Source organism: Nothoprocta perdicaria, unplaced genomic scaffold, assembly GCF_003342845.1.
Source record: "Nothoprocta perdicaria isolate Ctin4 unplaced genomic scaffold, notPer1 scaffold_13, whole genome shotgun sequence".
Lineage (NCBI taxonomy): Eukaryota > Metazoa > Chordata > Aves > Tinamiformes > Tinamidae > Nothoprocta > Nothoprocta perdicaria.
Window position 1 is genome coordinate 1,247,225 of NW_020454427.1, and position 16,693 is coordinate 1,263,917.

The 16,693-nt window shown below is 39.3% G+C and overlaps 1 protein-coding gene across 1 annotated transcript in view; it reads left to right on the forward strand.

Annotated features, from left to right (window-relative positions):
• Window positions 1-13,905, forward strand: part of GABRB1 (gamma-aminobutyric acid type A receptor beta1 subunit) — a 39,379-nt gene extending 25,474 nt beyond the window's left edge. The window contains exons 3-6 of the mRNA XM_026033522.1: window positions 7,213-7,350; window positions 7,466-7,618; window positions 9,193-9,443; window positions 12,775-13,905. Coding sequence (XP_025889307.1) covers window positions 7,213-7,350; window positions 7,466-7,618; window positions 9,193-9,443; window positions 12,775-13,122 — 890 coding nt within the window. The 3' untranslated portion in view covers window positions 13,123-13,905. The remainder of the gene's footprint in view (window positions 1-7,212; window positions 7,351-7,465; window positions 7,619-9,192; window positions 9,444-12,774) is intronic.
• Window positions 13,906-16,693: the final 2,788 nt, after the last annotated feature.

Below are 16,693 nucleotides of genomic sequence, written 5' to 3' on the forward strand. Positions count from 1 at the left end.
AATGAGAGCAGGTTTTGGCCTGGCGCAGGAGGACACTGAACAGATGGACCTGGATTTCAAAAGCTCCTCATGAAGTAAAACAGCTGTATCTATATTTGGGGGAATTTGCCTGGCAACAAAATGGGAGCACTTAGAAGTAGATATTCATTAGTCAAATGAAATAAGTGCTCAAGGGCAAGATGCGTTCAGGATATGAGCAGACAAAACTATGTACCGTGCAGTATTGACTGAATTAAATTAATTGAAGGCTAAGCAGCTGGACTTCAGTTGCCAGTGTTTTCCGAATGTGCTTATAAATAGTTCCGTTATCTTTTCAACTTTGTAAAGCAATTCAAGTCAGAAAAGCTTCCAGGATTATGGTTTAGACTGCAATACCCATGACTGTATAGTAGTTTCAGATGTGAGATAAAAAGCAGGAAAGTGAGAGAAGAACAGTGATACTAAAATTAAAGATTCAGTACAAAGTGCACTCCTGTTATTATTGAAAGGAGGTTATTTCAACCTAGTTAGTGTGATGGGGAGAAAGTCCTCAGACTTAGCAAGAGATTAGGACCAAAAACTTTGGACTTCCAGAAGAGGTCAGTTCTTAGACACAGATTCTCACTTCACGCCCTGAGATCTCTCCCATCCAAAATCAGTCACTTTCCAGCAGAGCAGCTCTGTAGTGGTGCACTCTGCTATCCCAAAGATGGATTTTGTTTCCTTCACATCAAATGAGGGGAGAGTGAAGAGTAGAAGAGAAAAGGAAAACAAAAAAAAAACCAACAAAAAAAAAAAAACACACACAAAAAAAGTGAATCTCACTAGCAAATAAAAAGAGCTTTGGTTTATCTTTTTACAGCATCTAAGCAAATAGATTCATAGCAGTTGTAATTACCAAAACAAACAAAAAAAGTTCAATTTTAAAATTCTACATTTTGGATCCACTGAAACAAGTTTACATCTGAGGAACTAACTCAAAGTTTATATAAACTAATGGCAAAGTTTATATAAACTAATGGATGGAGGCTGTAATTATCAGGGCTGCTCTGTGCTCCTGTACCAGTTACATGTACAGCTACACAAATATCCAGCCTGTGCAAATAGACATCACTCAGCTGTCAGCTGCTCAGGAGCATGTACTGCACATTTGCTTTGATAAAAATGTTTGGACCCTAAAAAGTCATTAATATCATTGCTGCTAATTGAGAGAACAGGTCTAAATGTCACGAGGCCAAAGTTAACTGGTACTGTCAGTGTGTCATGTGTACATAAGTGACCCTGGGGTTTCAGTGACACTTTGGCCACTGAAGTACTCGAGGCAGGTCAGTTAATGCTCTGCCTGTGATGGAACAGTTCATACCCCACAGAGCTGCGCATAGGTGGCAGGTACGTAATAATATTTCCCCAGTAAACTCCTCTGGTTACTGCTCTTCAGTTTGTGCTTCTCAAGCCAGGAGCAGTATCACTGCACAGATTTCTATTGCACAATTTCTTGCAGTCACCAGATAATAGCATTTGTTATCACCTTAGTCTGATAGTGTCAGATATCACAAATAATCATTCCTTGTTCAAATTCTCTATTTTAACTTATGAGTTTATAGATTTGTGTCATAACCTTCCCTAAATCACCCTACTTTCAGACTGAAGAACCATGATGTCAATCCTTCCTTAAATGAAAGCAGGTCTGTCTATGATCATCTTGGTGGCTCTTCTTTGCAACCCATTTAGTACTCAAATTTTTGAGGAAGAAAAATGCAAGTAACATTCAAGGCATAACAAAACATACATTTGCAAGTGAAAGAAAACAAGTAAGGAATTTTGCATTTGCATTTCTTTACTAAAAATTCCTGTCTCTTTGATTTATTTGTTTATAGATAAAGAGAATGAAATGCTTACTAGTGAACAGGAGAAAACGCACGCCACAATACCCTGTAMTAAGTACTCATATGCATGAAAGTCCTGCCAGATGAACGATGTTAATGTGTATTTTAKATTGAGCACTGGATTACATTTACTTTAGACTAGGTAGGTCCTCTGACATAACAGGCACCAGCCAGGAGAAGGAAACAAACAGCCTCGAAAAGCATTTTCAGTACAAGTTTGGCTACGGTGGCTCCTCAGAATCATACAAGAAGCTCTACTACAGTGTCTTCATCTATTAGAATCAGAGCAATATTCAAAAGTCCTGTTGTTTTGGCCATTAAAGAGATACTAAGCCAAGATCAACAGTCCCCCTCGTGAAGGGCTTCTGACTTTGTGTCACGTTGCAGTGGCAAACGATATCTAAGTAGTGAGCGAGGCAAGAAAGATAACAGGCAGCAATGAGCATTCCAGGTGTCAGTACAACACAGTGMGAGGTTATAATTCACTGCCTGAACTAGATTAAGGTGTCGCAAGAGCGACTTTATGCTGTAATAACATTTATTTTCTGTTTTTAATGGATAGGAAGTGATGTCTCCAACTGAGACGGAACAGATTGCCCCATATGTTAAGTTTAGTGTCTTTTGAGAAACCTTTTTAAGTAACTGACAATTTGTAATACTCCAGCCATATCCATTTGGGTCAATATTGCTTAGGCTAAATTTTGACTCAGATTCCCAGTCAAAACCCACCATCTGCCTGCGGGAAGTGAAAGGCTGCCTTCCTTCGGGTCAGCCTATATTCCTCACTGGGAAAAATAAAAATCACATCCTAAAAACCCAAAGCTATCAGGAAGCCATTTCACTTCATAACACTGGAGTATGACCACTCCAATGTTAACTAGTGTCACTGCTTTCCAAACCAGGTGTTGAGATCTATGACGCCCTTGTCACATACTGGGATCACAGTGTAGCACAATTGATTTATCACTGTATGGGACCATTTTAGTGGTGTAATGAAGAGATACTTCATCCTCCTGCTTGAATACAGTCTTAGGAATGATAAATATGTGAAACAAGAAAACAGGCACTGTAAAAAACACATTCACTAMTAAAAAACAAGTTTTTGAAGAGGAATGGCCGAGTAATGATAGAGAGCGCCTGGGTTCCAGCTCACATCCTTGTACAGGGCTGGATGATTTGGGGCAGTTCACCTTATTTGCGTGGGCCTCAGCACCACATCTATAATCACACAGACCTGAAATACACTTTCRAAATGCCTAGTCTGTTTAGACTCAGATCCTTAAGGGAGAGACTCTGTTACTGGTTTTTTTTTTCTGAAGCACCTGCACTGCAGAGTCAGCCTGAAAACAGGGCATTTGTACACTGAGGTAGCAGAATAGGTAATAACAGTACCACCATGAGTTTGTTTCCAAAATTAATATAATGTGGATCTTTATTTATCCCAGAGGTATTTGAGATGGTAAGGGCTGCAGCGGAAAATAAAACAGCTTGATGACAATAGCTAATATGCTGTTAACCTCGGTTATATGATAATGTCGGCAGCACTAAAATATTTTTATCCCCTGGGAACCAGGAGATTTATCCATAACCTTTTTTTATGCCATGCCTGACTCTAGCAACTTTTTAGACCTGTGCTGCTCCTGCCCGTAATTGTTTTCAATTAATCTTTCAGCTGCTGGTGAAGAAGCAGGAAAATGAACTATTGACACATCAAGAATTGTGCCATCATTCCTAACTTTCTATTCTTCCCTCTCTCTGGAGCTGAAGTTTAATATCTGGAAGTGATAAAATGTAGTGTAATGATGCTGAGATTGGAAACAAGTTCTAGGAGGCAAACAAAGGCTTCAATACATCAAATTGTTTGCATGAAAGCTTTATTAATACACTTAAAAAAAAAAAAAAAAAAAAAAGCTTAGCCATCTCTTATTATGTAGGTCAATAAAAGCACACACAGAAATCCTGGGTAAGTTGTTTAGTTAAGTGGGCTAGACTGCTAGAAGGTCAGCCCAGGAATGAGGCCATGCTTGGAAAATGCTCCGGAAATCTGAGGAAAGGGGCTCAAATCGCAGCGCCTGTGAATCGGGGTGAAGCCCGGCACCCCATGCGGCCACGGGGCTGAGGGCCCTGGCGCAGAGCGGCGAGGAGCCGCGGGGTGGCCCTCAGAGCCGTCACGTCCCTCAGAGCCGCCGCATCCCCCAGAGGCGCCAGAGGCGGAAAGCGGCCCCCGCGCCTCGCGCCGCGGAGCTTGGGCGCCCCCCAGTGGCCGCCCGCGGAGCGGCGCCACTGAAGCGACCGTTAACTGTCACCAGCCCTGAGAAATACTTGGGAAAAACGGGCAAACTTCTAAAGTTGAAGGGAGAGTATCTCAGCCTGCCCMTATTTTACTTCCACTGGATTCCAGCCCCGACATCACCAGAGCTGGAAGTATCGCTGTCCGGAGATACAGACGCATTTTTAAACAGTGTCACGGATGCATTTGCAGAGGAAAAGGGTCACAGGGGGAAAATCCACGGCTGAGGAACAGCTGCTGAAGCTTGAGCAGTACAGAAAGCTTTAATGAACAAATGGGCATGACAGAGCTGGCCGCTGCACAGAATATGCCCTCTCTTTATCCCATTCAAATAGCTTTTCTTCTCTTGTAAAGGTTAAGGATGTTCAGAAATGAAGGTTCATCATCACTTGCTAGCCAGAAGCTAGAGCATCTCCAAAGGAGACTTTTCTTGCTTTACCGCACCTAAAGCGCCTCGCTTCAAGAGCCTCTCCACTTTGATAGCAGAAGGAGTGATCAGTTCTCCAACTCTGTTCTGAACTGCAGATCAGTTCCACTCTTTAAATTGCATCCCATTATGCTCCTCTGAAGTCTCCTAGCTTGGAAAGTGAAAAGCAATCTCAATGCCTATAGAATAGCAGGACCTTTAAGCCCTGCACCTGTGAGTCATCTTCAGCCATGAAAGCMGCTCCTTGCACCTCCGCGGCAAAGCGCTCCAGCACATAACAAAAGGCACCAGTGAGCAAAATCCATATCACAACCAGAAATGGAAAATTCAGGAAAGAACGTAGTTATTTAACAGTTACTGCAATGACTTTCAAGAAGATTGTGATCATACTGAAGTGKTTATCTATACAAAAATGCAGAAAGATGTTGCTGCTCAGTTATTCTGAAGACAGAATCAATGACCATCAGTGCTTGTGATAGAAAATGATTTTTTTTTCAATTTCTCATAATTTTCCAACTTTAACTAGCAAAATTCAAAGAAAAAATCTGCACGTTAGAGATAGCTGTAGCTTGTACCAGATCCATTTTTGTAGTATTTGGAAGTCTTTGAGGTTGCAGAGGTTAATGGCAGCCTAACAGAAGGTTGACTATTATCTGAAGTCTTCCATGCAAAGGCCTTGCTTTTGGCTGATAGACTTTATACACAACAGATTTGAGGGGTTGTTTTTAAAGAAAACAATTTAACCAAACTCACAGAAACATTTCCAAGACTGAAATTAATGAAAAGTTTGTCTTACCCACATTACAAAATCCCGGCAGTCTGTTTTTGCAAAGGTCCAGCAAGGAGGGATCATCTTCAGGGAATGGAATTTTATCTGCAGTTGCAACAGTGAATTATGCTGCATCTTGCCTCTGTGGAAATGCACCTAGACTGTGATGAGGGAGAGTGTCGTGTGTTCTTTGGCTCCATAGAGGAGGAAGCTGCATTGGATCATGTTGACCACATGATTTGYGTGACATGTCTTTAAAACAGTTACTGATATCACAGTATCAAGAGGCTGTCTTGACCTTTTGTGATGGGAAGCTGCCAGCTTCTGACTGAAAGGAATGCAAGTCAATGATACACAGTCTTGCATGACAGTTCCAAGACASTTTATTTCAAATACATCAGCATAAGAACAGAAGCACAGATGTTTAGCGAACACCCATGATCCATGTTACACAGCCCAGTATGGTTTCAGGAGCAATTCTGATGGCTGGCAAACCACGATGCTGAGCAGCTCACAAATAATATACATTAACACTTAACCTTTTCCAACCCATCACTATACACTTGCATCAAAAGATTTATTCAATAACTACAGAATTTCTAAGCAGTCTATTGAATCAGGGAACAACTTGTGAAAGCTCCAACTGTCACCAAGGAAACTACAGACTTGTTTTGCATGTGGTCAGACTTCCAGAGATGAGGCTATAACAAGCTACTACCATAAGAAAAAAGTCTAATTTCCCTAGCTAGAAAATTCATTACTAGCATATAAAAAAAGAATAAATTCTTAAATGTATATATAGAGGCTTCTGATGCTGCAGTTTGTTCACTTGGCAAAACTCTTGTCAAGTTTTCTAAAAAAACGTGTTTGAACTCAAAGCTATTTGAGCTGTGTTACGTGATTTAAACCTGATTAAATCTAACATTTTTAGGAAAGCCTAAAATAGATGAGATATTGCTCTCCCCTCTAAAGGATTTATGGATAAAGTAGTAATATGCACTAAACTGAAATAACTGTTAATATTAGCTCAGAAAAGTTCAATTGTGAGATTTTGAAACTCAGTCACTTTTGATTTTAATCAAGATACATTTGTAAATGTTAACATACTCTAGGCTAGAAATCACAAGTTAATTTTGAATTAATCTATAAACAAAATCACTTAAAGACAGAAAATATCCTAGTTCTAAGTGGATAGAAAATACTTCATGGTAACAGAAGGTCAAAGATGGCAAAGTCTAATTAAAATACAAAGTGCTGCACAGATGTCAGAGGGGTAACTACCGCTCTGATAGACATAAGCATAATGTCTATGATAAACATAGACATAATAGTGCAGGCACCTAAATTCTTCTAGTTAGAATTCTATTTCAGGTGTCTCCGCTGGATCCAAACTTAGTATTTTTAATAAATGGCATAGGTGCTTAAAAGTAAGCCTGGGAACTGAACCTGGCTTTACTGTGCCAGTAAATTTTACTCYTTAGTTTAAGAGTTTTGCTTATGCTACTTATCTACTGGAAAACAGAGTGAATTAAGGCTGAAATATAGATTAGATTGTCTTCGTAGAGGTAGCTAAAAATTAACTTTAATCTTAAATTCTGTCCCTCTTTTCTAGTCTTCTTTCTTTCCCTACTCAGGCACATCCCCCTGTTTATATTATAACAAGCTAGGTGACTTCTATATTAAAGAAACTTCACACAACAGGAAGGTTGAATTCCTGATTCAAGTGTCTGCCTTTGGGAAACAGGCTTTCCAGCCTGGAGTGAGAGAGGTCCTTTGACTTGAACTGCAGCTATTTAAGCTAAGTAATAAAAAAAACAAAAAGAAAAAAATAAAATCAATGGTCAAATTGTGCCCGTTACAGATGGATACACTACTGATGATATTGAATTCTACTGGAATGGAGGAGAGTCTGCAGTAACAGGAGTTAACAACATTGAACTCCCACAATTTTCTATTGTTGATTACCAGATGGTATCAAAGAGAGTAGAATTTACAACAGGTAAGCACTATCCATTAAAAAAAAAAAAAAAAAAAAAAAAAAAAAACCACAAACCAGAAGTATCAATGTCTAACTTGTCTTAGGCACTAGTCCTTATATGACTTCTTTCTTTCAGGAGCATATCCTCGATTATCCCTCAGTTTCCGGCTTAAGAGGAATATCGGATACTTCATTTTGCAAACCTATATGCCTTCTACATTGATCACAATTCTGTCATGGGTATCTTTTTGGATCAATTATGATGCTTCTGCAGCCAGAGTTGCCCTAGGTAACTTATTTCCAAAATCTTGGCACTGGTATACATAGACAGTTTTTCTTTTTAAGCACACTAGCACCACTTCCATATGACTGATATCAGAAGCATTAAGTCATCTTCCTGCTAGCCTGTACAGTCAAAAAGCATCATGTTTGCATGATGTTAATTTTTATGGTTGGTATTAGCTAAATCCTGTGAAGAAGAATAACACTTTTAGTTGATTCTTCAATCTCACTCACCAAACTCACGTTTGGTTGATTCTTCTCCAAGTTATATCACAAAACAATGCCTAATTTTTTAGTCCTCTAAGCAGCACAGAGTTGTCAGGCTGGTTCTGAGCAATAATACATCATTAGTAGTCTGCCCAGCAGTGCAGCTTTAGATCTTCATGCAAATGTCACCTTGCCCATATGGGAGATCCTGACTGATTTCCAAATGCCATAAAGGTCTCTGAATCAGTAGGTCACTTCCAAATTGATACGCGAAGGTCTAATGCAAGTATCTAAAGGTCTCTACATTGTGCGGTATTGACAACTCTGATGTTAAAAGGAATCACTTCAGGCCAGAAATATGATTGGAATAAATACATATGATCCTACTGACAATCAAGATATAACATTTTACAGCAAATAAACCTGGTTCACACACACATGCTTATTTTCCCGCACCATGTTACTTGCTACAACTTACTGTAAGGATCAAGATCTTCTGCTCCATGCGTGCTTTAAGGCAGATTTGCTTTTCAAAACCTAATAGCAGAAAATCACTTTGTCCCTTTATTTAAACTCAACTTATTGCACCTGTGCTTAGAGCTATTCGATACACTAGTGACCTGTGATTACAGCACACTATAAAATAATTTCATTCAGACAATAACAGGACAAAAATGAATCGGGGATGAATAACGTGATGAGATGGGAGTGTTTCACTTCACAGAACATCCTTTAGTAGGAAAAGCTGTTTCTGCACGAACATATCACCTTTTTTTCCCCTCAGACTTCAACTGGATGTTATTCCAATTCCTCAGGATAGTGCAATCCAATGTATGAGTCAAGCAATGCTACTACTCTTAGAAAAGTGAAAAGGATGTCCTTACAAAAACTTGGTTATTCTGAAATTTCTATGCTATTCAAATCAGCTAACACCAGAATATCTCTGCAAATTACATTTTCTTTGTAGCAGTGAGGCAGTATATGAGTATATGAGATAGGAGCTAGGGATCCCTAGACACTTGTAGGCAATTTCATTCACCCTCTATTATATGGGAAAAGGAAATAAAGGTATTATCAGTAGATCTGCAGATCCAACTGTGTAACATACTGCTAAGGCAGCAGGACATCCTAGAATAGATGCACACTTTGTGTCACTGACGCCTTGGATTACTTGTTTGTACTACCTAGGATAGGTCACGTGCCAGTAAACTACTACCAGTTGCAATATTTCCACGTCTAGTTCTGGGAAACGCATTCCTTCAGCTGCTGAGAATCTAATCATATAATTAAGCCATCTACATCAGAAAAAAAGCATGGTAGTCAAGCAGTGACTCCACTGTGTTTTTAGTTAACATTCATTTTTTCCTTTCTCAGGAATCACAACTGTGCTGACCATGACCACAATCAGCACCCACCTCAGGGAGACGTTGCCAAAGATACCATACGTCAAGGCAATAGATATTTACCTGATGGGATGCTTTGTGTTTGTGTTCTTGGCCTTGCTGGAATATGCCTTTGTAAATTATATATTCTTCGGTAAAGGACCCCAGCGTCAGAAAAAGTCAGCAGACAAGGCAGGACATGCTGCAGGCAAGAAGGGCCGACTGGATACAAATACAGTCCAGGTAAAATATTCTGGCCAACTTTGCAGCCATTTCTGAAATAATGTTGACAGTGTTGATGTGTGTGATGACAGAGGGAGAAAAGCAGTTTGAACACATATGCAAATGCACTTAAAACTTTTCTAGGGAAAAATAATATTTAAAGGGATCATAGCAACACATGATTTGTCCCATCTTCAAGTAAATCTTCAAATAAATATACAAATAAGAAATCATGGAAAAAAATATAAGAAAGAGGGTCCAGAGAAACATTTTTTTAAACACTCCTCGCATCTGCTAAGTGAACTTTGTAAGATCTATGATCAACTATGGCTCCAATGCATTGATCTGAGTAGAGGATAAGAGTCAGAGTGAAGGTAAGCCTTTTTTCTATACATTTGGCTATTTGGTTTGAATCACACACACACACACACAAAATCTTGTAATTGAAAGCTTTTGTCTAAATCTTAAACCAGCAAAGAGATTACACTGAACAGTACTAAAAAATGGGCCGGAATATATTTATACAAGCGCATAAACTTCTCAGAGCAGCATGCACCAGTTTTTCCAACAATGACTTCAAAACACACAGGTTCCGTAGCATTTTAAATTGTTCACACTGCATTTCCATTCTGATACTGAGAATGGGTTAGGACTGCCTTCTGTATCATACAGCTTCATGAAACACATATGACTAAATGGGTACCAATGGTTTTTACTAGCTCTATGGAGATACATCACATGCCTGACCTTGTACGTATTCCTGTGCATCAGCAAGGAAAATGCCGATGTCCAGCACTACTTCTGTCTTTAACAGAAATAATGCACACGATCAGAACAGTGGCATACAGTAAACTTGTGCGATCACTAATGAAGGCCRCTACTACTCTTTCTCTCCTCATTTCTCATTTTTCACTTCTACTATGTTGATTTGTACCAGTGAAAGCTTTCAGAGCACAAAAGCACATCTGTATGTACCACTACAGGATACTGACTTCCCCTTTATTCTCTTTATGCATACCATATATCCAGACAGGCACCCATAATCATAAGAATATAGGTAGTAGTCCTTCTTCTCTTTGTGCCAGGTGAAGAATACTGTTCATTTTCACCCGACATACACATTCACCCTCCAAAAAAACAATTCCTCTTTCTTCATCAAGTAAGAAAACATTACACATGCGAGCAATACTCAAACAGATCATGGCATTAACAGAGTATAGAGAAGACCAAATGGAACTGATGCTTCACATGTGGCTGCTTTTTGCTCTATAACCTGAAGAACGTGGAAATAGGGCCTCTCCACTTTCACCATGTCATTTTAACTTTAATATCTGAGAACTAGTAAATTACAGTAAACAAGTTTTCTCTTTCTTCAAATAAAAGAAAGACCACTTGTATCTCCTTATCATCTGGTTGTCAAAATGCCCATGCCATTGAGGAAATCACCATAACCAAACCACACCGTACAGGGAGAAAGTGTTTGGATGCTCCCTCTGTACAGCTGGTTGTTTCCAGGCACAAGCACTGTGTGCAATCACAGTGCAAGTGGAAAAGGAGCTGAGCCACCAAAAGCCCACAAGTCGCCAAGCAAGCTATGGCACAGATGGCCTTTTGCACCCTCGCTCTGCACAGCTTCATACCTTCCCTCCAAGCCTTCTGTGAATCGCAAAACATCTGGTATAGAAAGTCAAGTTCATACATGGGCTCCAAGGAAAACATGCGATTTTTTCAGTGTTGTTGCTGCTGGAAGCAGAAAAAGGTTTCAGCCAGTAGCACAACCAGCTCAGGCTCCCCTAAGTAAATCCACACATGAATAAGCTTATCCTTGTGGAACATAACCTGCTTCTTTGAAGACTAGTCCATGACATCTATACTGCATTAATTCCAGCAGGGCAGTTTGCATGGGCTCCTGAGTCTCTTATCTTTGGAGAAAATTGAGTTTTTTTTCCTTACTTTTTTCATATTGATTCAAAACTCAATGTTGTAACTATCTGTCTGCGCAATAGTTAAGGGGAAAAAAATAGCTAAGTAAAAACACATACCAGACAGATCTGAACATTTGAGGCCAATCCACTGTCACAGAATGCTGCCAGGCTTTTCCTGTGGAGCTGACAGTCTGCTTTCCATGCACTCAACATGATGGTTCACTTATTACTTGGACTATTTCACACTAAGAGTAACATTCAGATGTTACTAAGCAAGAAACTCATGGTAAGTAACTCTTGTCAAATAAACACACCGGCCAGATAGGCAATTCTGGCAGTGAAAAGGAGCAACACTGCCAGGCAGAAATGACAGTTTCACTGATTTCCAGCTTTCACCTACCTCAACTCCTGGAGCCTGGATCTTGCCCACTGTAGATACCATGTCAGCTCTGCTCTTTCATCAAAGAGGAAAAATCCAGAGTGTGAACAAAACACTGGACTTCCAGAGGCTTCACATAATTTAGAAGCTTTACAGATTTTATCAATAGATTATTTCTCATTTGTATTAAGCCAGCTCCAGACAACCATGGTTTGGGTTATGAAATATTAGGTAGGACCAAGGCTACAGTTCACAAAGAACAAGTTTCAGTGCCCAAGCCTTAAAGTAAAGGCTTATAGGTTTCATATAAGAGGTCCATGATTCTTTTCCCTGATGCAAGCTATAGCGACAGTTAAAGTATTTAGGAAGTTTAAATATCTGGGAAGTCTTCACAGAGAAGTTACAGGTCATTGTGGAAACAACAAAACATCCTCCAAAAAGAAGTTTTACCACATGTAGAAAACTAGAGAGCAGTGAATGAGTAAACCCTCTGTCACCAGTCATGCTCTCATTCTTACTTAACTATATTCAGGTATGAAAAAGCTAGTTGTATTAAAAGCAGCATATATTGTCTATGCCAGGCATGTACACATTCGTTACAGTTTCCCATTTTTTATTCAGGTACTCGGAGCAGTGCCCTGACTATAATGAGTGATAAATGTATTTGAAATAACTGCTTTCAGTACCAACAGATGAAAATGCAGCAGCATTTAAGGTTTCACTCCATAAAATGGATTATTCTATGTGCACTTAATGTACAGTTAATAGTGCACTGTAGGGAGTAGGGATCTATTTCCAGCATATATTGTCTCTACAAAATGCATCACTAGCATTTTGCAAGGAATGATTGAGAAAATGCACATGTACCTACACGTTCCTCATATAAATCCATCAATACAAACATGCTTCAAAACAAACCCATGGCACTAAAATGGTATAGAATTGACAGACAGAACCTAATTTATGACCCAAAGGGTACCTATTGGTTTAGGAGACAGCTTGGACTTACTGAAGCACTTATCTAATTCAAGTTCCTTCCTTGAAACAGGTTGATGCCCATGGAAGCATTCTTCTTAATCCACTTGAAGTAAGAACTGAAGTCAGCAGCTCAGATGCATTCACAAGCCTCAGAGACCCAAGAGCCACCAGGTACTCGTACGACAGTGCCAGCCTTGCGTTCAGAAGAACCACTTCCAGCAGAGAACTCTACAGTAGGAGCACTCTGGACAGACACAAACTTCACAAGAAAGGACACTTACGAAGAAGGGCCTCCCAGATCAAGGTCAAAATCCCCGACTTGACTGATGTTAATGTGATAGACAAGTGGTCCAGAATGGTCTTTCCCATCACGTTTATTCTTTTCAATGTTGTCTATTGGCTGTATTATGTCCACTAATTTATGCAATAGCTTTTAACACAGACTAGCTTACCAGAAGTTGTTTTTCCTTCTCAAGTTCGTTAACTCGGAAGAACTGCAGTTACCATGATGCTGCATTGCCAAGCCAAGATATTCATCCACCGAGTACTTCTAGGTCTGTTTCTGAAAAAAATAAACAGCTAAAAAAGCCTTACCACTTTCAGATCAGAACAGATCTGCTCTTATATAGCATCTTCACCAAAAGCACTATTCTTAGAACTTTACAAAAAAATGTGCATCACCAATGAGCTTTCCCTACCCACTTCTATTTCATTTGAGGAGAATTAAAAATTATTGTATTTCTTGCCACATACTGGTAGCCCATTCCAGGATACCCTCCCCAAGTAAGACAGTATGACTCAACAGTTGTTACGTTAGAATCTTTCAGCCTTAAAAGACTCTAAAGACAGTTGAAAACTTTAAAGGATTATAATTCTATAGCATCATTTTAATTGTAATAGGAAATATTTTCATAGTGTCTGTGAAAAGTATCATTCAAGGATATGTAAGTCAATTCACATTTTCAGTGAGGCAGGGATTTTCAAAGGAGCATAAGGACAGCAGGGACAAATTCCACCAAGTTTCCAACTCTGAAGACAGCTCATTGGATATAACTGGAATTCTGTTATTTCCACAGTATAGCAAAGTCAGATTGATACAAGAACAATTGTGCCACCTCTAATTTTGTACTGAATAAAACAAATACAAGAAAAAGTGTGCTCATTCCTAGAAGCTACTACTAATAGATACTCCAGATCAAGAGTGGTCAGCCTTCTTGACTTCTTGGTTTTGTTGGCTGGTAATTACAATCTATTCCCCCAGGAGATAGCAGGTGCCTGGGTACAGATCACAGCAGAGGTCTGCACAGGGATTCCCAAAGTTTTCTTTACTCCACTGAAGAAAAGGTCACATAGCTGAGACTTAGGATTCCTTGGTGTTTCTGGATAAACTGCTCTTGATGAATTGCATCTCCACAGGCTTAGGGCTCAGATTAACCACCAGCATTCTGCCAAACATCCTTCTCCAAACATCCTGCTTACCATCACCCAGCCACAGGGGAAGTGCTAGCAAGCTATAATCAACACAGGATTCAGTCTTCTCTGATCTACATCACCTAATCCATTTTCCATAGTCACTTTTTTTTTTTTTTTTTTAATCTAACCATTTCTGTGGGAGGTCTGAAGTCCCCATCTCATCCCCAATTCTATGGCATGCAAAGGTGGTCTCCTTAGCTGTATCTTATTTTCTATTACCATTAATCGCCCCATTCTATTAATGAGTTGCACAATTTTAACAGCTTAATGAGATCTTATGTGTAATTTGGGATTCCTCAAGATAAATATTTATACAACCAAACGACTCTTCTGATTTGAGTACAACTTCTATGCCTACCCTCATACTACAAATAGTTTTGTTTGTTTAACATTGGCACTGCATCAACAGCCAAAATAAGAACTGGCACACATTGTCTCACTCAAAAAGGGACAGTTTAATGTGTTTTGTCAAATTAAAATAGTTATATAATTAATATTTTAGTGCCAACTTAGAATATTGAAGTGTCTTAAAAAAACACATAAAACATACACAAGTCTGATGAATGCTAAGCAAGGGCTTTTCCCTTGACAGAAGAGTAAGGCTGGATTTGAGCAGCATGCCCCAAACCAGGCTGTGTCACGAGCTAAATGTCACAACCTCCAGCATGAAAATAGCTCCCAACACCACATGTTGCAGCAGGCCTCAATATATGTCATCTAGAGGGAAGAGCCCCTTGTCATCTAGAGGAAGACTCCCCCCAGAGTCGCCAGGAGCCCCTTCAGTCCGGTCAAGAACATGGAGCTAAAGTGACATTGAAATGCCTATGTGCAAGGCAAAGAATTGAGACAAACAAGAAATCTAGCACTCTATACAGGAAAGCTAGGTGACTTTCATCTACATACTGTAGACGAAGATTGACTGAACTTCAATGATGTTCTCTGCTTCATGAGCAAATGGAACAGATAAAAAAGGCCAAAATTCAAAGTTTCTTACCTCAGTGCCTGTTCTTCAGCCCAGTGCGTGCTGCTGGACCCCCCTCACATGCCAGCTCCATCGGCACAAAGCCAGGGAGCTTGCTTTACATGTTTCCAGCCACATACTCTGCATTCATCTTTCCTTTTTGATACCTTTCTATTTCCACCTGCATTCACCAAGTGTCGAAGCTGACACTCACATACTGCTTTTTGGAGAATTTCTAGCTTTTTGCCACAACTGGGCCTGGCAATTTCTACAAATGCCTCATCTGTCACAATTGCAGACCTTTTGTGTCCCAATTGTATCTACTGTTCAGAGCAGAGCCAGAACAAACACGTTTTCTAATAAACACTACAAAGTATCAGAGCTCTCCTGCTTGGGCTATTTCTTTTCAATTTACCAGAGGCCATTAAGTGCCTTCCATAATATAGTTTGTTTCTCTKCAGAGATGTGCAGTCAGGTTACCAGTTTCCTTTAAATACCACCTCATTATAACCATATTTTACTGCTACTTCTCAGCTGGTTGTTGGCTGGAGCTCCTCTCCCCATACAGCCATTCACACACTCTAGTTGTTATGCTCACTGTCAAAAACACGGGAGTTTTGCCAATTGTATAAACAATACCTGTTTTTACTATCAGCTTTTGGATCTCAGTAAAATCTAACACATAGAAAAAGCAATTCATTTATTCCGGTTATGTCATAAGAATCGCTTAAAAAAAAAGAAAAGAATCTTCATCCTTTTCTGTTAAGTGTTGAAACACAAGATGATACTGAAGATGAAACACTACTACACATCATCAGTGCAGCTATATAACCCTTTTTAGGTAAGTTATTTTAAAATGAATTTAAAATACAATTATGTAAAACTTATGTATTTTGTCTTAAAGTCTTAAAGAACTTTTTCAACAGGTAGATATGCAGCAARTTTTGAATGTAAAAATGAAATGTCTCCTTTGTGGTCTTTTATTGTTGAAAAAACAAAACTATTTTTTGAAGAATTAGTCTACTGTATTTTGAACAATGGTCTTCGAAAACTAAACAATACCAGCCTAAGAGTGGTCCTCAGCAGCATATTCCTAAACCTGTTCAGCGCATCTATATTTTTTATATTCTTTGAAGTACAGACCTCCTAAGCATTGGTAATTTTAATGCATTCACAGTATGTCTAAAAAACTGTAGAAATGTATCAACACCTGAGTGTCTCCYATCTATGACGCACAGAACTTCACAGTGTACATTCATATGAAACATTGTCAGCTGTTTCTTACTTCCACTACTGTCAAGAACAAGGGAGAGTTTCCAGCCCTTTTGTCCTTACCAACAATATAACCACTTACCAAAAAGTTAAGTTTTTTTCTACAGAACCTTCTACCAACATATTCTCAGCATAAAGATAGCTAAAGCAGAGATAATATTTATCATCCAGTTGATGAAGTGCTTAAACATGCAGGGTCCCTTCAAAGGAATATAATATATTCATTCTTCTATAAAGCAACTACACTTACAGGAAAGGGAGAAGTGGAGGCAAGACAAATATA